At 39.5% G+C, this 24,386-nt stretch overlaps 1 protein-coding gene across 6 annotated transcripts in view; it reads right to left on the bottom strand.

The window, feature by feature from the left end:
* MAST4 (microtubule associated serine/threonine kinase family member 4) overlaps positions 1-24,386 on the bottom strand; it is a 312,156-nt gene that overhangs the window by 199,671 nt on the left and 88,099 nt on the right. Inside the window, exon 1 of one of the 6 annotated variants that reach the window (XM_049796543.1) lies at positions 11,800-11,905. The exons of 3 other annotated variants lie outside the window; for them this stretch is intronic. In XM_049796543.1, coding sequence (XP_049652500.1) covers positions 11,800-11,838 — 39 coding nt within the window. In that variant the 5' untranslated portion in view covers positions 11,839-11,905. Of the gene's footprint in view, positions 1-11,799; positions 11,906-24,386 lie in introns of those variants that run through there. 2 more of the 6 variants (XM_049796549.1, XM_049796546.1) reach the window with 2 other exon arrangements.

The raw sequence follows: 24,386 nt of genomic DNA on the forward strand, positions 1-24,386 counted from the left end.
GAAGTTTGTGGAGGACTCTCTCCTGTGGGTGGGACCCCACGCTGGAGCAGGGGAAGAGTGTGATGAGTCCTCTCCCTGAGGAGGATGAAGCAGCAGAAATAACGTGTGACGAAATGACCGTAAACCCCATTCCCCATCCCCCTGTGCCACTGGGGAGGTGGTGGTGGTGGTGGTGGTAGAGGATCTGGGAGTGAAGTTGTGTCTGGGAAGAAGGGAGGGGTGGAGGGAAGGTGTTCTGAGATTTGGTTTTATTTCTCATTACCCTACTCTGGTTGATTGGTAAGAAATTGAGTTAATTTTCCCCAAGCTGAGTCTGTTTTGCCTGTGACGGTAACTGGTGACTGATCTCTCCTGTCCTTATCTCGACCCACAAGCTCTTTGTTATATTTTCTCTGCCCTGTCCAGCTGAGGAGGGGGAGTGATAGAACAGCTTTGGTGGGCACCTGGTGTCCAGCCAGGGTCAACCCATCACACCAGTCATTCCACATTACTAAACATTTCAATAGTATCATTGCAACATTAATTCACCATATTATCCAGTTATGATTTTATTAATTCTATGACACAATTCAGAAAGTCAGCATACTAGATCAGCAATAACATTCCTTCATATATACAGCTTCCTGGCATTGGTTACGTGTTGAACAGATCTCTCAACACTACCAAGACCATCTCTATCAAATAGATGTTTGATAAAAACAACTGGTGATTACATAAGGTCTGTCCAGGTATTACAGTCATTTCATACTTAGCACCATAAGTTCTTGGAGTGTATTAGAATATAAATCTTTGACACCTCTGTATCATGTTATAGCTGATATGAAACAATATGGCCTGTTCTAGGGTTATGAGTTCATGGTAACATGAGACAACTAGGAAATTCAAGGTCACCAGCAGCCTTGCAGTCTTGAATAAATGAATTTCCCTGTGCCTCAACTTACCAAAGAGAAAAGGAAATGCTATCCCTGTTTCAATGATAACAAGACATTGGGAAGGAAGAAAACAGAAAGATCTAGGGTGACTCAAAAAGGTAAATTAGTTTCAAGTTTTCAGTGTTACAGCTGCAGATTGGTTATTCGGCTTTTTACTATTATGAAAAAGAGAAAAGGAATATTGTCTTTACAGGCTGTGGGAGTTTTCTTCCCATAGAGCTTAATTTATGGCATTAAAACAATTTGATTCTACATAGGCAGAAAGAGGTAGCTAGTATGTGCAGGGAGGGAGGAGATTGCATGCATTCTGTTCCCCCCTAAAATTTCACAAAACTAGATAGCAAAACATACTCGGCTTACATGAAACAATACTGAAAAACATACAGTGTGGAAAAATCAAATTACTCAAGGTGACATGCAAGAATGCAACAGTTTGATGACAAAACTAAGAGGATTAATTTAGGCAGAGCCAGACAACTTTAGCAGATGTTAAGAAGCTTGGAACTTACCTTTCTGACAATATGGTATACAACAAAAATATATGCAAGTCTTGCACTGGCATGAGAGGTAACAAAAAATGTAGTATCTTCTCTCATTGTAGTCTCCATGACTTCAGAGTACTCTGAATTCAAATCACTTATTTTTGTAAAACAGACAAAGATCTTCAGACAGCAGGCAATTCACTGTGCCAAGTGTGGGGGAAGGACTACGTTACAAATTTTTACACACAGTTTTCCCTCTCAGCTTTAGATTCAAGCAAGTGTAAAATGTTTTCAGATTATGGGGGGGGTGATTGGTTTGAGGTTTTTTTAACTATTAAGATGTTCATTTCTTGCTGATCCCCACTGCCTTAAATTCAGATCTTCAATGTAATACTTAACTAGGCTCTGTGCCAAGCTTTACAGGCTGATCAGGAAAGCTCTTTCTGTTAGAGAACTATCTCACAGCACAGCCAAAGCATAAGAAAGAAAGATTTCTATTTAGTTATAGAATTTTTAAAAAAAGAAAAACATAATGTGTTGTCAGTTATTTGACAAAGAATGTTGCATTATGGTACATGTGGCAATCCTCATAACCAAGGCCAGAAATCAAATCAATAAAAAACAACTTACATGTGTACCTTCAATTTTAAACAGTAAGAAAACAAACCCTTGAAAGCTATCTCCCAAAGAGAACAGAAATCAAAGGTCAGGACTGCATCTTGCACCCACTGCTCTGTCCAGCAACAGAAACTACTGGCAAAAGAAAAATTCATCTAAGGTAACTTTCTGTACCCCATTCTTGCAGCACAGCCATAGATGTTAAATTTTATGTAACAAAAATGTGTAACAGGTTTGCCCAAATTGCTTGGCAGTCTAACACACTAGCGTGCTGGGTACTCTCCCATTAGTACTGCTAGTTATGGCACTGCTCTCCTCTTCCTAACTGCATCCTGTTGAACACAGACAATCATTACAGTATTTGAACAAAGAACATTGGACGATTCTGAAGGAGAAAAAGACAAGAATTAGTATCCTACAGGATTCTCATTGATTACTACGTTTCCTCAGTGATGCTAGAGAGAAAACACATAAAAAATAGGTGCTTTAAATATGATCTTTTTTCTAGAATAGCTCCTTTGTGGAAACACACCCATTTAGAAGTGCCCAAACCGTCTCCCTGCAACTCCTTAGAGCCTGAAGACACGAACACACACTTCACATACCTATACGCCTAACCGGCTTTACTGGGATCAGCATCAGAAGAGCTTAGTATTGATTTGTCAGATAGACTCCATATCAGAGAGAAATTATATTGAAATAATTTAAGGTGTCTTTAGGGTGAAACAGGCAATCAAAAAGCATACACTACTATGCTTTGCAGCAGTGCTAAAAAACTAACTGGAATATTCCATTCTTACTGTTCAAACAAATCAAAGGGCATAAGGTGCTACAGAAATGATTTTAAAAAAAAAATCAGTCCTGAACACAAACAAATAAATACATGGGAACTGAAAGGGAGAAAAAAAATGCACTGGTTGTTTTGTCATAATTCTATTTTAAAACCACAAAACACCTTATGAAATGAGACATCATGATCACTTCTTCCACAGATTTGTCACAGATGGTCTAAAATAAGCAAGCCCCTACTGCCATCTCAATCAGAAAAGAATAGGGCTTTGCTGCGAGCTTAAACAGAATGTAAGAAAGCCAAAAGACAAACAGCAAAAAACCAAAGTTGGCATTACTGGCAAAGCAAATAGCAAGCAACATAAACAAACCAAAATCCAAAGACTCCTGAAAGAAATCTATGCTGAAAGATTAAGATCTATGCAGGGTCCTAAGAGAATAGACAGGAAAGCCAACCAAGTGCTATTTGAGAAATGAAATTGAACTAAGTTAACATTCAATCAAGATGTTACACTAGTTTAGCAGGCACAGTTTTTGAACTAAGGTAGAGACTGCTATCTTCAGAAGATCAGGGAGAAACACAATGAGGTCTGTGCAGCCATCTCATACAAGTAGCTTTGTGAGAGTTAAATTTCTTATCACTGCTGCAAAGCAAAGCACGAAAACACAGTAAGACCCACTACCTAGTCGTAAACATTATATGCTATACATTAGATCTTCTCCTCTGTTGCCAACCAACCCACGAAAATCGTAGATTTTTGGCTACCTTGACCTAAGAACTATCTTGAACTGTAGCTTACAGACAAGAGCAAATATTCAGGGCAAAAGTGACAAAACAAGAAAATACTATTCAGCTTCATGCTTGAATGTTAAAATCTGCTATTTATCATTGTCAAAAAGTCACAGATACAGTCTATGAAAACAACATACTTGATCACTGCTCTGCTTACACCAAATAAACAACAACAATGTTTTATGTTTAAACACAAACACAGTACTGTGTCTTGAGGAACCTAAAAAGGAAACAGCAAATGAACTAATAAAGAATCGGAGTACCATAAAATATAGCTTTTGCCCTAGTCATAAACATTTGCTCTTCCTAATTTTTCATTTCTATTACTCCTTCTTTCTTGCACTTTCTACATTTACTAAAATCTTGAAAATTTTGAGGTAATTTAAAAGAAGGAAACCGCGTTCATAAGGGGCACTGGAGTCCTAAAATCAATTTTTCACTCATAACCTAAATTTTCCAGCTGTACCCACGAGTGTTGTATTCAGAAAACGTAAGAGGATAGGGATATTTTCAGGCTCTTCTGCACACAAATTCTGACTACTAAATTCCCTAATGTACCTGCAGAACTTGTGTACAAGTTTTTTTAGAGCAACTGAAATGGTATCCTCCTTCTTGTGGCATAATTTAAAGCAAAGAGATAAAATACATTTGAAAACTTAACACATCAAAAGAACTCAAAACTGAAGTTAATGTTAGCACACATTTTATACACTTTTTAGCATGCTTCCCTTGCTTTTCACATAGGAAGAAAAAGTTACATTGTGGGACAGGACAGGAATCTGCATTATATGAAAAGCATCTTCAGATATGTTTCTGTATTCCGTACAGCATCATTTATCTGTAGAGAACACCAAGAATATTCAAATATACAAAGCATATGCAAAAACATAGGCACACTTGGAAGTTCTAGCTTTCTAGGGCTAAAATACTATCAGAAGAATTGTGATGTGACATTTATCTCCACACAACATATTAATGCACTTCAGTGCATTGTACAAGCTAGGTATTCTAAAAAACTACCACGTTCCAGACAGCTGAAAATGAAATTCAGGAAAACATACATTGTTTAATAACAGGAACCACTAGTTACCAGTAATGCCACAAGCCCCGTATTTTAACTAAGGGCCAGTTCTTAATTTCTTTAAGATCGTGGTTTTGATAACTTAAACATTTCCTTGAAATTTGATCACCTGAATTTTTTTCTTTTACAGCACCTACACAAGAAACACATTTTTGCTAGTGCTGCTAAATTGGATCTCTTATTTCTGACAGTAAAGCTTAAAAAAAAACCCTTCTCATAATATTTTTCAATGCAGTTGTTCCCTTGCTTTGACACAGTGTCTCAGCTGGGGAAGATACCCAGGTGTCTATCCCTATGAAACTAAGCCAACTATATATACAAAAGTAAGGAATTTCAAAAAGGACAAAGTACTCCAAACATAATGTGCTCTGCAGAAACTCAGAGTTTAGCATCTAAAGTCTCTGAAGAGCCTGCTTTTTCTCAAGGGCACAGACACTGAGTGCAATTATCCTTTCTATCACTAATCCCAGTTGCTGCATGTCACTGTGGAGTGCTAAACTTGAGAACTAAAATCAAGGGGAACTTGAATGAAGAGGCAAGGGGAATCCAAGAGGAACACAACAGTAGAAAGTGAGAACAAGTAATTGAGTAAGATTACAGAGGACATGAGTGGCTGACAGGAAACAATGTTGTTCTGATTTACATCAGATGAAGCAAGGATCCTATAGAGAATAGAGTTAGGGTCACAGAAGAAGTTAGTGCTACATGTAAAGGGGAAAAACTAAAGCCAAGAAGACAAAATTTTTAAAAATTATGAAATTGCAGGTTTGAGTGTTTCCCTTTTTGGTCATAACAATCATTTATGGATTTTTATGTAATTTTAATGCTCAGATGGATAATTGGCACTGCTATAAGCAAAAAAGTTTATTGATTTACTCTAATAGGAAAAGGAATTAATAGCATCTCAAAGTCTGTGGGCAATTTTGATAAAACCCCTAAATTAAGAAATGGAAAACTTAAGATTTTTAAAGCAAATGTACTATATCAGCAGGTGAAAACAAATCTCAAATCACTATGCTACACTTGACACATGAAGCAGCATCACAGTCAAAACTGCATCAAATTTGAATGAAGCATCTTCTGAAAAATTGCAGAAACATGGAAAACTACTAGTTTCATTAGTTGTGACAAAGTGAGTAAAAACTAATGCTAATAAAACCATTGTCAAACCAAGAACTACACATGGAATTGGGGGGGGTGGGAACAAAACAAAACAAAACAAAAACAACAAACCTGTTTCAATCAGAAGTTAGTACCCTTTATGCAGCTATTTTTCCAACTATTACTAACTAAGCAGGCAAAAAAACTCCCACCCCCAAAAAAAACCACCTCAAGCCGATTTTGGGGATAAGCCAAGTGACTCAGAAACAGGAGCTAGCGAGTGCACAGAGGACTCCAAAGCTGGTTTTCTTTATGACTCTTAGAACACAACCAAGATCAGTTCAAATTATTATGGGTTCCACCACTGAGCTCACCAAGGATTTGACATAAGGAACGTTAAGTTTATGCTTTGCCTTCCAAACCTAACACAAAAGAGTCAGTCAGCTTTGTGACAAATTGTAGACATTATCAAGAAATGTTACTGCAATTATCAGAAGCCATTAGTAAGAACTGCAATATGGGCTACAGACACCAACTTTGGCCCCATGCCAAATATTTTAGCTCTGAATGCAGCAGGAGCCTTTTTTTTTTTTCCTTCATTTTGATTTTAGACTCTGAAATAAAGTGACCACAACACCAAAAGCAGAGACAGAAGGAAAGGTTAACCCTTTCAGGAAAAGCTTTCACAGCTCTAATAATAACAAAATATGTCTGACACAAAGCCTTTTAGAGGACCTGACAAACATGTAACAATGCGTGAATGCCTGGAAAACAGAGGTGAATTAACTGATCAAGAGATTCTACATTCTGTTAGGCTTGCAGAAGTGACAGCTAATGAGGAGAGGAAAAGTGTTCTTCACATCAGTGTCTCTCCCTTCTCTCAGAAGGCTGGTCCTTCGCTTTATAAAGGCAGCTTTCACTGCCTATCACTATTTAAGCAAAGAAAACATCTATTCTAACCTGCACATCCCTCCCCCTACAACAAAAATAGATTTAAAATGCCCTGTCTCCTATCATAGTGTCTAGAATGACTTAAAAATAGAGATAGCTCTATCGGTAAAAAATTTAATAATTTATCAAGAACATACAAAATTGGGTGGGTTTTTTTACATTTTACACCTGTGTATGCTGCTCATGCAAACACCTCATAAAATGAAAGAGCAAGTGTCACAGTTTAAGTAGTTCTGAGCATTACTTTGCAGATAGAGCCCCTGAAGAAATAATTTATCAGACAGGACTGGGCATAACTACTAAGCAGAGAATGAATGGAGGATGCAGTCACACAGCTATTCCCACACAACACCGGAAGAAGACAATATATCCCATCTTCATCTCAGCTGATTAATCTGAATCTACTGGAAACTGAAAACTGTAGAGATTTTTCTATTAATCCTTCTCTGGTTCCACGCCCGCTACAGACTTTTTCTTCCACACACTCACCAAGAAGCAGAGATACCTCTCAGACCTGATTCACAGCTACGCAACTGTGAAGTTGAACTCCATACTGGAAATCTATTGCGACCAGTACAGAAACACCAGCAAAGAAAACGGATCAGGTTCCTCTTGCGCAGTGGGAGGGAGAACACTGTTGTACACAGTGCTCAAGTCAGTGAAAATTAAGAACCTTTCAAGAACTTCATCTGTAAGACCGACTTCTCCACCCTTTCTCTTCAGTTTGCAACAGAGGCCAAGTCTAATTAATATTCTTCAGCTTTTATCATCATTTTTTTCCTCACCCCAAGAACACATTCCCAAGCATGAACTGCATCCACAGAACACATCGTTACAGCCTCCCAATATTTCCTTTCCTTTCCTATAGAGTGTGGCTTCCCAGCTGACACTCCTACTTCACACATCAATTTTCAGTATTTCAGAAAGAATTATTTTCATGAAGCCTCCTACTCCAGATAAATGGCACCTGTTTAGGAGCCATAAATAAGGTCACTTTTCCTCTGAAATTATTTTGTTTCTGTCTGATTTCTCAGAATGCATTTTTAGGTGAGCTAATAAGCAAGGACCTGGAAAAATCTGTAAGAGTTTTACTTTTTGCAAAGGTTTGGACACTTTATGTACCAGATTTCAAAATGTTTGCCTACAAAAGCCAACAATTTTCCTGTACTGGAGGTGGAGGAAAGGAGTAGTCAAGGCTACGTAATGACTATGCTGCCCCTTACCACCTTTTCTAGAAATATCTAGAATTAGCATAAACTGACTCCTCACTTCCGCCAAAATCGCAACACTACATTTATACCACATTTTCATTTACACTGCCTGGTTCCATTTCTACAGCAATAAGTCAAAATTTTGCGATTAAATTCTTTTTACCTCACACCCCCTCAAATCAATGCCTGAAGTACAGTATTAGAAGATCTTCACTTGGAATTTTCCATGTTGGCTATAATCATATCTCAGCAAACTTAATGCAATACAGGCATTCCAAATTAAAGAAGCCTTAGATCCCCATGAAAATTTTCTAGCATTTACAAAAAAATATACCTAGAGACAAGAAAATAAACATAGCGTTTTCTTTCACATTTGGGAGGTTTCACATATAGCTGATTTCTCTGCCATTGGTCAATTCCTCTGCAAGTCCAATCAAAGAAGCTCATGTAATTACCCCAAGATTTAGAAGACAGTGCTTACAAGCTACTTCGAGGCAGAACTGAAATTACCAAAAGGAAAAGAAAAGGCCCAAAGCATCTGTTCGACAAAGAGAAAGCTTCATCAGCTCTGAAAGCATGACTGCATCTGGCAGTAAGATTTCTCCCACATTCCCATATCATTCTTACAGATTGAAGGAAATACGTGTTACCTATATGCACCTTTGCATGGGTTTGGAGTCTTTAAGTTTTAAGGCAGTATAAAACACACTGCTCAGATGAACGCCTCCTAGACAAATTCATGGAAGAAAGATGAAACATAGGCTGTCAGCATAATGCAACTGTGATGAAGTACATGCAAGTAGTTAGGTGTTTTCATTTTTTTAAAACTTATTCTCAAGAAGATACCTATTTCAATCAACACTAAGTTATATTTGGCATTTTTAGAAGTTGAAAGAAATGATCAATTTTCTCCTGATGTTTCTTACAAATAAGAAGTGTTCTTTGTAATTAAAGCTTCAGAATCTGCTCACTGAAAAGGAGCACATACTACAGATACTGAAGATTTTATTCTTCTATGAATACAATCAATATAAGCAACTGGACGTAAAGGATGAGGTAGTAGTAAGATTAAATACGTGTATATATTCAGGATGCAACAAATTAAAGGCTCTGTTTCTCCCTTAGAAGCCTGAGGACCAGAAAAACCTTCCACATATCAACCCAAAACAAGATTTATGCAAGTCTACATATTTACTTAAGGCTTATATTTTGATATGCAATTCAAGCTGCTTCCTGGCCTCTTTTAAACACAGCATGATGGTGCATGGTATTAAACACAAATACATCAGGTTCCCGTCTAAAAGGAAATGGTTTGTGTGTCCTGTAAATCAAGCTTTGAAGCAAATTGTGTACAAACACAAAAAAAACCCCCAGCACTTGCACCAATTTGGCTTTTAATTTAAGCATGCGCTGTGACTGGTTTAATTTAAATGCACCGTCACCTAAGAAGGCACACAGCTTTGAAGCAGATTTACCTGCTTCTATCATTTCTACCTCTAACCAGAAGAACTAACAGTCATATGAAGTTAGCTGACCTTTCATTAAAGATCACAGCTATTTCAGGACAGTCTTAACCCAGAACCTTTCTTTTTTCTTTTTTTTTTTTTTTTTTCTAAATCCCTTTCATAATATTCTCAATAGACTTTAAAGGAAAGTATCAATTGCATATGAAAGACAAGAGGGGACAAAAGATATATGGATTGCTCCCACAGAACAACATAATGGCAGGAGAATTATTTAGGGGTTTCTTTTAATGGTAAGAACATATACTACTACTGTAAAATAACCAACTCATTACTTAGGGATGTACTATAAAAAGCAAATGTCAGCCAAGCAGACAACTTAGAGACTTCACCTAATCGGTATTTACTAACAAGAATTAAATAAGGGCTACACTCCTTGTCACATGCCATATCATCTGCCTTCCAGCCCCTAGGCTAGTTGCACAGACAACAGATGAAGATAAAAACAGCAACAGAAGAATGTAAGGGGAATGAGAGGACAATATGAAGATAGATTCAGTTAAGCATCTAATGAATACAACTTGAGTGTAAATAGGATTTCTCCACCTCCATCTTTCTCTAGACAATAGCATGTCAACTTGAACAACTTCGACCATGGCTACTTTTCTCCACCCTAGGACCAGATTCTAATGACAGCCATGAGGTACACCTCTTTAAAAACAATTTATTACTGCTTGCACTGCAAGTGTGAATTGATCTTTCTGGTACTGGGATTATTCACCACATAGCTTCTAATACTCTCAAGTAACCATGTAAGCATATGCAGGAGCAAGCAAGTATTTTGTGAAATATGCTCGGTATTCATTCAAAATCACTTTGTTAAAGTTACAGAACATAAAACAAACAAACAAACAGAAAACCCTCAAAAATAACATTTGCAGAACTCAACAATAGGCTTTCACATTAAGGTTTACGCTATCCCTTAATCAGAACGGACTGCTGTTCAATTCTTGTTGAAAGGCAGAAATCCGGTTTACACTACTCAATGGATTACAGCAGGTTTAGCAGGAGGAAATCCGGTTTCGCTGTGAAGATCTACCTCTCGAAACTTTTAAATCCTCTCCTTTAAAAGCTGTCATCGGCAGTCCCAAGCTGCAGCAGAGATTCTCTTTCCCACTTTACAATCAATTAATAGAAAAGATTTAGGATTTAAGGACTAGATAAAATCTCAGAATCTGCTTATAGAAGTTACTCACTTTCTACAGGCAAATGCTATCACACAAAAAGTTAAAGAAAAGTGAACGGATTCTTAAAAGACTAAGAGGCCCCAGATAGTTTTTAGGACCTCTCTATGCTAGGTAACAAGCCCAGCTACAGATCCTACTTATTTTCATCCGTCTAATAGAAACAGTGACACCTGATCAGCACCAAGTTGAGAGCACTGATCAGAAAAGGCATCTTTCTGAAAAGTTCACAACTGTGCAAGTTCAGTGCATTTTAAACACTATAAGCAGTTTTACGTTACTTAAGAATAACGATCCCAAATATAAGGAGGCTTTCCTCTTCACCCTCCTCCCATTGAAACATTGCGGATGTAAAGGAAAACAAAAGAAAGGAAGTACATTCATCGCTGAGGGCGACTTGAGCAAAGGGGCTTTCTAAACAATGGGCCTGAATGATGTAGTTTGAGGTGGTGCTCCATTTTGGTGAAATTGTGGAAAAGTAACTACACCCTATGCTCGATTTTTATCACACGCTCTTTATTAATACCCTTTCCGCCAAAAAAATAAATAGTTATTCGAGCGTTCAATACGTTATCCAAGAAAAGCGCGCAGCTCGAGCCTCGAGTTCAAACAACACACGGTACCAACATTTTGCCATAGCCCACGCTCCATTTGGGATACGTCATTTTCTTGAGTTTCCGAACGCCAGCGGAAAAGTCAGCCAAAAGCTGACTGAAAACGGCAACGCTCCCGCCTCGCCGCCGTACAAAGTGTGCCGCAAACGCCCAGAAAGCCGCCAGCAGGCGAAACTTTCTCCCCCCCCCCGGCAATGGCCGTCTATTCCCGATCCTCAGAGCGCTGCTAACGGGGAGCACACGCCCGCACCGCCACCGCCGCTCCTGCCTCGCCAGCTCGCCGGGAAGCGCCCGGCGCCGCGCAGAACTCCTCAGCGGCCGCCTGCCCGTTGGGGCCAACGGTCGCGCCGTTCCGAAGCCCGGACGACGCCGCGCCCCTGCCGCCCACAGGTGTGCCGTGTCGTGTCGTCCCCCCGTCCCCCCCCCCCGGCACGCCTCACGGCAGGTGAGGGCAACTTCGAAACTGAGGGGAGGCGGGGGCCGCCCCCCGCCCCGGCACCGCCCGCCCGCCCGCCCCTACCTGCAGACCCCGTCTCCGCAGGATGCCCGGCTCGTCCATGGCGCCGCTCCGCCGCCCTCACGCCGCTGCGGCGCCTGGCCATGCCGGACTGCCCGGACCCCGCGCGCCGCTCCGCATCCCCGCAGCTGCTGAACGCTGACATCACGGCTGCGCCGATTGGCGCCGCCGGGGCACGTGACCGCGCGAGTTGTGCACCCCGGCAACTTCGGCGCGCGCCGGCGGGGCAGCCGCGCGCGCACGGGGTCCGAGCCCGGGGGGAGGCGGAGGGGGGGGGGGGCACGAGGGCACCGGCCGGGTCCCGCCGCGGCGCCGCCCCCCCCCCCCCCCCCCCGCCCTGGCCGGCACCGCGCGCCACGTGAGGCCGAGGTGCCCAAGCCCCGCCTCGCCTCGGTCGGGGCGGGTCCGCCGGTCCCGTGTCCCCCCCCCCCCCCCCCCCCCCCGTGCCGCAGCCAGGTGCGGCCCCCCGTCCCTGAGGGGAAAAGGACGGAGCGCGCCGCCCCCGCCGCCGGGCCCGGCCCGCTCACCGGCACCGCCAGGCTGCCAGCCCGCCCCGGAGCGTCGCGTCGCGGGCCGGTGTCACGCACGGCGCTACCCGCACCGGATCAAAACACGCCGCGGGAAAAATCGCTCGAACGCAATCACGAGGTGGAGCGTGAAGCCGCGGCTTCGGGAGACGCAGTCAGAAAAGAGCATTCCCGTCACGTGTAAGTCATTTCAGTGTCTGTTTCAGCTTGTTTACCTCGCTCCGCCTCATCTGCGTTCGCTTCAAGGCAGGCAAGAGACGAACAGCAAGTTTCCCTTTACTTCCAAAATGCGACTGCAGTAACTCAGGGCAACAGCGCTTACCAAGAAGTGACCCCTAACAGGACTTCCCCTCGGACCCCGCGGAGAAAGAGAGGACAGGCTGCCTCGGCGGGGCAGAGAACCGCCGCCAGCAGGTCAGGCTGCCACCTCGGCCACCTCGCCCAGGCGCCTCGCAGCAGCTCAGCTGACCTGACTGAAGCAAGGAAAACTCCCCTCCGTCAAAAACTAGGTGCTGGATCTGAAAAGGTTACGTCTGGAAGCACAGAGGCTAAGCAGGAAAAAGGTATTGGACTTTTCTTATCAGCTAAGCTGCTGGTTAAACAAATTGATTTTTTTTTTTTTCCCTTCCCAAAGCTGTCATCACACTATTAGCTATTCACCCATTAACAGTCTAAGATGAGGATTATGACAATCACACCCTCAAATCTAGTATTAAAAAAAAAATTGATTTCCTGTCAGATTGCATCATTTTGAGAAGTGGTCCATGTACATTCCATAGTAGTAAAACCTGCTAGGGGCAAAAGCATTTAGAGCAAAAAATGAAGGATTACTGAAAGGATAACGCTGAGCAGTAACAGCTTATCTGAAGAAAAGAGGAAGAAAAGGCTGCTGTACTTGCCCCCCCCCCCCCTCGCTCCCTGCACCACTATTCTTCATATGACTGAAGTGCATTAACATTATTGGTTTACACTTTTTACAGTAAAAGGAAATTTCAGCACTTTCGCTAAGCTACATTTCTCTGAGACCTCCAACTATATTATTTTAAAAAACAGTCAATTTTTATCAGTGTTACCCAGCGACATTAACTGGATGAGTTTCCCTTTCCTTGTCTCTCCAAGTCTCCAGCTTCAAATGCATCCATAGCATCAGGTCAATGGCTTAAACTTAGCCATTACCAATTTCAGTTACAGTATTTCAGTATTTCAGAGCTGTATTTCAGTTCAGAAGGAAATAAGAAGCTTGTACTGACCAAAAGTCCAGTTCCACAGGAGGGAGACAAGAAAAATCAAACACACTGGTAGATTTATAGATTCATAGGCCATAAGGGAGCATTGTGACTGTCAAGTCTGACCTCCTCTGTTACAAAGGCTACTCAATTCTCCTGAATTAATTTATTTTTGAAGTATAATGTCTCTTCAAACAGCATTGCTGAACCTGGGGAAAATTTTTTCACTTTACAGAATCAAACTCAAAAGTGACTAGATCCCTCACCTCTGTGAAACAAAGGGAAAATGGAGTTACATGAAGGATATACAGGTATCTCCTTTGGGTTCCTCCCAAACTCCTCTTTTCCCGTTTCCATTTCAAAATGTCATCTTTTCTTTCTTCTTTATTAACACTTCAAAACTTTCTGCCGCTCAGTCACAGCTATGTGCCCTCACATCCTACCTTTTCTACATTTCTCTGTTTCCAAAGAAGAAACAGGTAAATGAATCGCAATTTAAATGCTGCTGTTATGCCTCCAGCAAGGACAGCAAAAATGAATTTGAGGCAATAGCCAAAGATTGTCAAATTTCAAGGGTGAGAGGCAAAACCTTACCATTTTGTCTCTCATGACACACCACAGGTTTCAGCTGCAAGGCTGTTTGCATTTATATACCTAATCTAAATACATATTTACACAAGTTTTATTTTAATCACTGAAATACAAAACCTCCCAACACACAATTTATCAGTTCCTTTAAAATAATACTGAAGTGTAGTTGGTTTTGTTCCAATCATTCTAGCATATCCAACTAGCATAGATGTATGAATTAAAAGTGTTCTATTCCATCTAGCTGAGGGTCTGAGACTTGAAAAATTCTACAAATTCATTACTTGAAAAACAACAGCAAAAAGAAGTCATACCACCAAGTGATGTATCACCGACAGGCACAGATGCAAAAGGTCCGGAACCTAACAAACCACCTCAAGTATCACAGAAGTTACAGTTGTGTACATGGACAGTTTACATAAAGAATTACAAGCAGGCTAAGCAAAGATGTCACCTGCATGAAGAAACTTTCCAACTACAGACAAGCAGCGTACAAGTATTACTTTGCTTCGCAAGAAGCTAAAGATCATTGGCACAGCTACCTAAATAATACTGGAAGGCAGGAGAATGAAACAAAGAGAAGACTGCCTTCCAGTGGAAGATGCGATTAATCCCAAGTAGAGAAGTACAGAACTACCCTTCAATGAAAAGTGTATTCACTGCCAATCCTAAAAGTGGCATTTTCCTAAGCTTATGCTGCAATTTATAAAGGCATATCAGAAGGTACTGAAAGGCAGAGGTTTGCAACTAATGAGGCAAGCATCAATTGAATCTTCTCCCAATCTATGAATCTTTTTAGGTATTACCGAATGTGCATCTATGTGTTTAAAATAGCATAAAGCCTACTATTTTTGTCTGGAGGCTTTCATGACTTCTCAGCTTATTATTTCAGTAATATTAACAATCAAAATCTTGGCAGGCAAGATCTTAGTATTGAAAAAAGGAAGGAAAGGAAGGAAAATCATGAAGTATAAACATGCTCTTTGGCACACTTTAACAATACTACCCTTATATACATATGAAATACAGCAAACTGCCTCACAGATACCTTGACATCACTGGTAGCAGAAAGGCACATTTTGGTTGTACACACACCATAAAATAGCACATGTATACAGAACATGAAGAAAGAAACTTCATTTTTTTTTTTCCCCTGTCAGGGAGCGCAAAATTATTTTAAGACAGACGATAAATAACCTCAACATTTTCCAAAAATATTTCTCCCCTGTAAATGCAGCATTTGACCTTATTAAATGTGAAGGATGTTTCAGATTTAGATACATACCCCTAAGTATATGTTTATTTAAAGCTGAAAAGAAACATGGTAACAGATAGTTTCCAGGACAATTACACAGATTTAGAAAGTTTATTTCCTCATTCAACTGGGGTTTTTTTGCATTATTCATATCGCTTCACTTAGAAAAGAATATTGACTGACAGAACTAAGAGAATTTAGAAATTACTGATTACTGAAATCACCCAATTAAAAGATAAAACCTGAGCATATGAAAATATATATGAATATATAACTACAGTTTTACAATGCAGATTTAATTTAATTTTATGTATACATGTATCTCCCATGTGTGGCTGCCACTTTCATGCTACACATGGTGGCAGCATATGACAAAGCAGATTTATTATGCACCATGGAACAACTCACTTGTACTCTGCCCTCTAAATCTATCTCTGTCAGGGCTATTTCCTATACCTTAAATACTCTACAGCATCAAATCACCATCAGTGAGTTTTTAAAATAATTTTTTTCTTCCCAAGTGTGAAAAATCTAATGCTTACAGAACAAGCAATGCACTAATTGCCTTACATTCTGTTAACTTGCAATCCAAAAGAGGAGGAACTGGTTTTCTCCAGCCCTGGTAAAAAGGGAGCTTTTCATTGTAGTTTTGTCTACTGATAAGCTATTCAAAAGTGACTGTTAGTAGAAAAATTAAAATATTTTAAAAGTGCCATAGTTTCAGAAGTCTGGGTAAGTCGACACACTATAACTACAGATACCTGGTTTTACAGGTACAGGAATGGAAAAAGATGGCAGTGTTTAACACTAATTCCTATGCAGCCTTTCTCTAAGCACATTAGAGAAAAGAGAAACAATTAGAGCATACCAGAGTGTGGTATTGTGTTCAACAGTGTTCAATGTGGTAGTTAAAATGGTTTTGAAACAAACTCATGCGAACACTGCTTTCACATATGTGAAAATGTCAAACAGAAGCAGTGCAAGTTACCTTGCCAACCACGAGTGTGCATGCAGCACAAACACACGCTAAAATTCATGCATCAAACCAGACCTAACCTCCGTAGCTGAGTTAAAGATCTTCATCCGTATCTTTTCCATATATTGTTGTCTTCACATCACCGTGACTCGATCCACAATTACTATTTTATCATTCTAATCAATCAAGTTCAAACTTTAAGAATCAGCTTCCAATTTCTATACATCTCCTGCCAGCAGAATTGTGGCAACACGTGATGCTGGATAAAGCTAATACACAACTAATAGAAAAAGAAGATAGAGGAGATAGCTTTTAGAAAAGTTATTACTGAAATTCAGCACTGAAGAAAGGTGGGAGAAAAATACAGTTCTCCCTTCACCCTCACCTACACACCCACCCCACCCCCCTCCCCCCCAAAAAAAACCCAATGACAGCATTAAACAGGAGACCAAGTCAGAGTAAAGAAATTTATATTCCTTTTAACTAGTATCCCACCTACTCCCAGGCAGCAACTATCTTACTACACCACCAAAACAGCCAAACAATTTTCAACACATACTTTTTTGTTGGTTTACTTTTGCCAAACAGCAGCTACCAGCTAAGCTGCCTTCGTGGGTGTTAAGGGTTACTGTCCTAGAAGGCTCAGTTGCAGTTTACGTAACAGACTACTGTTTGTCACAGCAACACTGCACAGCCCTAGCTTATCATTGTTTCAAATTTCAAAGCTTTCATACCTTTTAAGACAGCTTTGGATTCTAGAATGCAAAAGCTTAAACAAGATGATTTTTGTAACTCATAAATGCTTCTTAAACATTTACTTTGCACACATTTCCATACCTCCTGTTTTCAAGTTTCTCAGTGCAACAAGCTTAACCTAATCAGGCAAAATACAAGCATGTTAAAAAAGTTGCAAAGGAGAACTGCACAAGGCTAGCTACAGAATTTAACAAAAGGAAAACTGAAACATCAGAGTGTGAACCATACTGGCATATGGCAAAAAAGCTTTTTATTTTAAAACTGAAATCCCAAGGCTGCATCAAGTTCAAATCTACCTAGAGCCTTCAAGTTCAATGAGCTTGTCTTCTTAAGACTTTTAATCTGATCTCAGATTGAAGCACAAACATCCTAGCAGATTCTTAACACAGTTTATACAATGCATAGCAATGATGGACCATTCAAAGTACAGTGTTCCTGTCTCACCACAAATGCAAAGGCTCACAAAAGTATCAGAGATTTCTAATATCCAAGCTACAGTGCCCCAATACTTCATCTTCCTCACTGCACATTTTTATTCTACAGCGGTATTTGGTGCTGCAAGCAGTAGATTGCAGCTCCAAGAAACACATTCAGTAGTATCCATTATAACCTGCTCACCATCCAAGGAAACAGTGTCTCTCCTTGCAATCTAAAAGCAAACACCAGGTTTAAAACCAAACAGAAAACACACAAACAGAAAGCTCATCTCAAACAAAAAACTTTGTCACATGTATGTTCTTGATCACAAAGAAGATTTATTTCATCCATGCAACCACGGCAACTTGCAAACCCAGAATAATATCAGGTGTTCTAGCAATGATAGTTCAGAGCCAACTCTCTAAAGCCTTTCAGAGCCTATGGCAGTATAGCTTCCTATCCACTATGAATGAAATGTGCATCAAATTCTGGCAATGTCTTTCACCATCTCCCAGAGGTGGATCCCCCTTTGATTATTTCTTCTCAAGACACACCATGGGTCTCAAAGTTTTCAAACACAAAAACTGTATATTGAAGCCTTTTGAAGTTACTTCTAAGGATAGATTAGAGCATAAACTGTAAAGGGAAGGTGACATTACAATTCCACAAAGGAGCCCAAGGTTATCTTTCTGAATGGTCATAAGAGAAATTGAGCCACCTTTACGTGCCACACCAACGTAATCATACTCTGCAGACGAGTAAGAAATCGTAACATAAAGATCACATTTCTGTTCTGTAGCATTCTTAAAATAGTTTCAGTTCCTAAAGAATTTACCCACAATGTTTTACACTGAATTTCAAACACCCTACACAGACTACATTTTTGTCTATTCCACACACAATCCCCTACACACACACACAAATTCTGTAAAAACAACTATATCACCCAAACCTTTTCAACCCTCCTGTACATATATATCCACACAAAACCTTCCATACTGTCACTCTGCAATGCTGTGGGACAAAGGGATTTCGTTAGGAATCATAACGGAAACCAGATCATCATCAAGTGAAGTTACAGAAGCATGAAAACCAAAGCCATGTATGATATTGGGAGCTGGAAGATGTGCACATATTTCATACATCAGTTTGAAAAATCACTGTGGAAATGAATCAAAATGAAGATAATATTTAAAGAATTTTATACAGATCAACACCTAGCCATCTTGCATAAATCAGAAACTTATAGTTATTACTACCTATGGTTCCATTCCCCAAGAGTTTTCTTTAATGCAATGCTTTTAATGTTTTCTGAGGAAAAAAGGCTATCGAAACACACTATCCATCTGCCTCTTGTTCCTTCAAGTTCTGAAAGCTCTGCTGCTGTGTGAAGTGTCACTGAAATTGGCTACAGCTTTGGAACAGAGACATTTCATCAAAATTAGCAGCCAAAACCAACAGACCCACACTTACACTGTGACTGAGATAAGTGACAACCGTAGCAGACACAACTGTAGCTCTACAATATATACAGCAAGAATTTCCTTTTGTACAACCACAGGAAGGCTCGTTCGTTTCAATATTAACGGGAAAGCATATTTAAGGTATTCAGTCAGTGAGGAAATATAGGCCAGCTTTATCACAAACTATCTGAACGGGATAATGAGAATCCACCACTGGCTTTTCCTGATTTATTTTCCAAGATCTCATTTACCCATAGAAGCTATGCTGTGGTATCATATGAACTTGCACATTACTTCAGGGAACAGGGAAAACAATTCTCCCATTTTAGAGTGGTAAGAGCTAAAGGTGCCTTGTTTAAAATTATGAGAACAATAAAGACAATTCATTAATAATTATTAACATACATCGCAATTCTGAGAAACTAATTCATTTAACAGAAGCAGGTAACATCCGTAACATTGTCATTAACTACTACTAAGGCATGATAATTCATATACAATTTTATACACTGTAAACAATACACATTTTAAATATTTAAACTGTAAAAGTATTTCACAGTATTTCATCTACATAGCCATTTATGCCCCTGTCTACATTTGCCTAATGTCCCTTTCAAGGGCTTCGGAAAAGTATGGAATAAATGCTCCATGTGAAACTAACAGCTCCTTTTCAGGATTCAACATGATAACGAGTACCCCTCAGGAAAAGAAAACAGACATGGTTCACCAGCCAAATGTTTTCAAGGCATTGCTTCCTACAAGTCCCCAGCTACAGCACTGAGAAGGCATTGCTGGCCTGACAACAAAAATGTGAGCTCTTAGCAGTATTTTCCTACATCCCCCCTTTGGTATTACAATCCCACCTCTGCACACAGAGCAAAACACATTGCTCCTTTTACACATCTTTTATATTTCAGAAGTAAAGACTTTCAGGCAATATACACTGCATGGATTGATAAGAGTGCTATTCAATTTGTGTTCCCCTTCACTACGCTACACAAAAAACATGTTCAGATGAGCCAGGCTGGTCTGCTGTGTATCCAGGAGAGCACTCCCGCTACTAGGTCCACCAATGTGTTAAGAGAGATTTTACTATTCTTCTGAGCCACCGTATATTACTAAGAAAACACATCATGAGCAGGGAGAAGTTCAAGATTCCTTAGCAAAACTCCAATTCTCTTCTTCTAGAGCTGATACATCTACAAAAGTGGCAAGCCACAGGTCAGAGTAGGGGTGAAACAATTTCTTACACAAAAAAGTAGTTTACTATGGCTGTTTCTTGGGAAAAAAAAAGAAAATACTATTGGTTTTCTGATTATATCTTAAGGTTCTCAAAAATAAACTGCTTTTTCATACTAAAGCACATATACCTTGCCAACAGTCTCAATTACTCAAGTAAGAGTAGCCATGAGAAAAGGATGCACATTCCATGGACAGCATAGGTACACACTGGGTTTTCATGCCACCTGCCGGACAAAATCCTACTTGCACCAACCCATTTCTGTTTTAGCCATTCAGAGGGCTTAGAAAGGTAATAAATCAGTCATGAAATTACCAGAAACAAAAAAAAAAAATCGTTGCAGAAGGAAATGGGTTTTTTCAAATAATTTTTCAATAAGTAAACAACCTCCCTTTCAATGACAGAACATATACGAGCACATTGGTTACAACAGACATTTCAACTTCAGTGATTTTGCCTTTTGCATCAAATACTGTGTTTCTTACTGCAGCTAAAAGCATAGATAAATCACAAATCCAACCAAGACCACAAGCGCTCTGATTTTCCAAGTTTTCCATAATTATACAATAGCATAAAAGAAATTTATTTCTGAAAGCACAGGCACATCATAAGTACAGTCTGTTTCTCTCATGGACCTCTTTTCAACAAGAACTGAGGAAGAACATTTTGGTATGTATGTAATTTCTTTTTGAAAAAGCTGATGAACTACTTGTCTCAGTATTTCTCCAAGGAATGCCAAACAACAAACATACAGGAGTTATGCCATTTTAAATCTGAAAGTTTGCAGTTCCACATATGTTTTCAGAGAACAAATAAATAGAATCCTCTGAGTTGAGGCATTTTCTAACAATCAGCTCAACAGAGTATTTTAGATTCTGTATATGGAAAAGGAAGCAAATTCTTAAAAAATTCTCATGGTAAAACAATAGCAATTACATTCTGAATAATCCCTCCTAGATACTTAGAAGTTTGGTTCTTATGTGAAAACAGTAATAGGCAAGCTGTATTCCAACCACAATTATTAAATTCTGGAAGGATTCAAATTATTGTTTTTAAATCACTCTGAACAATGATGCACCTAGTCTCCTTTATTTTGATGCCCCATTTTCCTTTTTAGAAGCATTTAATCTCAACATTTGCAGTATTTTCTTAATGAGATAGCATTAATGTACGTTCCCTTAAAGATGTATAATTCTTCTTAATGTGTTTTGGCTGTTCCTTCCAGTATAAGATTCAACACTGCCCACTATATGGTCATTTTTCTTCACAAGAGCACCCTCTTTAGAGAGTAGTTATGTGTTTCACCATTCAAATTAATTCAGAAGGTAGTTCACCTTGCTGAAGTCTTGACTCTCCATGGACCTAAGATCCATTACAAACCAGACAAACTACAGAAGTTTGGAATAAAAGGGAATGCTCTCCTACTGATCACTAGTTTTAAGTTGTCCCATGGTTGGTAAGACCAGCATGTATAACAAGCATACCAAGAAACATTTATTCACAGTTAGAGGTTTCTGGAAAAGGAGCATCGTGCTAGGGAAGTTTGGTCAGGATATGCTTTTACTGGCCACAAAATCAATGAAATACACTAAGATCCAACTCCACTTTAGTTGTAGGTTAGTTTTCTTAGTTAATTTGAGCTCACTCTCTTTTATCCCTCGTTTACAGCAGACAATGTCATAATTCAATTTTGTTTCTTACTACCAACTTTCATCCTTTTTTGAATAGATAACCTAACACAGAGAATTAGAAATCCATGATCAGCCAAGTCTATATTACTATCAAGTTATTCCGTGCATTACAAAGTCAATCATCATTTCTGGATTTAACTGACCACATACTATCTTCCACTGCACCACATAATTGCAGATACTCAGCAATGATCAAGAGGTTAAATGTGTTCATGAGAGAGTAGCAGTTAACCAATCTCCTGCTGATTATTACATCTTTTACTCAACTGACACTAGGTCAACTTGGGCACTTATCTAGGTTTCTTAATCTCTACATGATGAAAGACAATTCTTAATAGATGCAATGATCTTACTGTACTATTGCTTTACTAAAAGTATGATCGAACTTGATATAGATATCTGCTCCACAATAGGGTAATAAAAGAAAAAAGCAAGTAGAACGTTTTCTAGCTTTACTGCGATTAAAACAGAGTTGCTAAAAATCATCAGTCTACTGTGACAGTGTACAGAAGAATGGAACAAACATGATGACTGCATCTCACCAGTGAAGTCAGAACAATTTAAATAGTTGTTACCTCAGCCCAAGGGAGGGCTTGCAGGAATATTAACAGGTAAAGTTAAAAATATCAAAGTCCACATTCCCACCTGCTTTCACAGGACACAAGCACAATTTACAACAAGGCATCTGGTTCCACATGAACGTACAAAAAATCTGACTAAAACCCAGAGGTACAAATACCCAGCAGCATGTTCCAAGGCTAAACTGTGGCAGTCAACCCACTTAAAGTTTTAAGTCAGTAATACTGCATCTGCTTTTAAAGCTAGAAACATAAGAGATTAGGGGTAGCAGTGCATCATCCAACACAAAATAGGCTCTGCAGTACATTCTCAAATTGAAAAATGCCTGCAGAAAAATCCCTGCTATATACTTTTGCTTGTTAGGAACTAAGAAAAATCAAAGAGGAGAAATTCCCATTCCCACCAGAGGGATCTGGATAAACTACATTTCCCCTCCCCACTCCAGTGCCTCCAAGTCAGCCATGTCATTCAATTCAGTTTGAGTTTCTTTATTTTGAGAGTTATAGCCATCATCAAAACCATGGGAGTACTTCAGCTTGAGGGATGAGTGTTATTGTTTTCACACTGTCTGCTTTCATCCTCTGCTACATTACAATCACTTTGCAAGTACCATAGGCATAAGAACATGTTGACATACAGAGGGGAAAACAAAAATGTTACTTCATCAATTTTAAATCGTTCCCTATCTAGTTATCTCTTAATATAAGTATACTGCCCCACAGCAAAAAACTGAGCAGAAGGGAATATACTTCATCAGCTCCCACGCAAAGTCCACCATTTTAGGCCAAACTTCACTAGGAAGTTCAAAGGGTTTCAGTATTTGCATTTCTGTTGATTGAAATTGCCACAGCAGAAATCAAGTTTTCTACAGTGATAATTACTCTTAAGCTGCATCGGGAAGAATATTTCTACAATGCTCAAGATTAAGTTTCTTGACAATATATAGTTTCATTATTAAAATTCAGATCAGTGGAGCAGGATCTTATCCTCTACAGCATTTTATTTTTTTAATTAATCATCCTAATTATGCATAGGTACCAAATTCCTAAGGCTGCTAAGAACAGTCAGAGGGGTTGTAACTGCCCCATAAGAACTCCAAGTGACACCCTAACAGACTGCTACCCACCTAGGCAACACAGGGAGCACTCACTTTGAGGTTATCAACACCTCTTACTATGCCTTCAGATCCTGAATGTAGACAGAAGTGTAGACAGCGATTTTTCTACACTTATAATGATATTCCCCCATGGCTACTTTATCTCATCTATTTTAAAGTCAGAGCTGAATGACATTAGTTTAAAATTTTATCATAGACTTCCAAGTGTAGAAATCAGACCATCAACAGCAGATTTGTACATCAACACACACTCCTCAAGCAAAGGAGAACTTCCTTGCAACTTGTTATTAAATATTTTCTCATTAAATGTTAAAAACTACAGATGAATCAGTGTTTGACTAGGCAATGAAATCACAGTAGTCAGTTTTCTCCTGCTTTTTGTGATGGGGTCCAGGAGCCAGCATTATAGCTAAATTTTCCTAAATCCCTCCCTGTGCCAGACATTTTTGCAGTCTCTTCGCTTCCTGCTCTCCATGTCCTTTTTACCCTCTTTATCCCCCTCCCATTTCCACCCCTATAAATCCTTTAAGGGATTTCAGAAGCTTTTGATCTAAGGCCAGAAAAGCCCATCACTATAGTCCCGAGTCTTATCCCTTGTTAATCACAGATTATAACATTTTATTCAGTTATCCTCTAAGCAAAGTCCAACAACAAGCTGAGAAAGGTTGTATTCCCAGAAAGGCATCTAAACTTTAAACACTATAAATGATTACACATCAATTTCTTCTGGTTGTATAGTTCATTGCCAAACCACC

The sequence above is a fragment of the Accipiter gentilis genome, chromosome Z (genome assembly GCF_929443795.1).
Source record: "Accipiter gentilis chromosome Z, bAccGen1.1, whole genome shotgun sequence".
NCBI classification, from domain to species: domain Eukaryota; kingdom Metazoa; phylum Chordata; class Aves; order Accipitriformes; family Accipitridae; genus Astur; species Astur gentilis.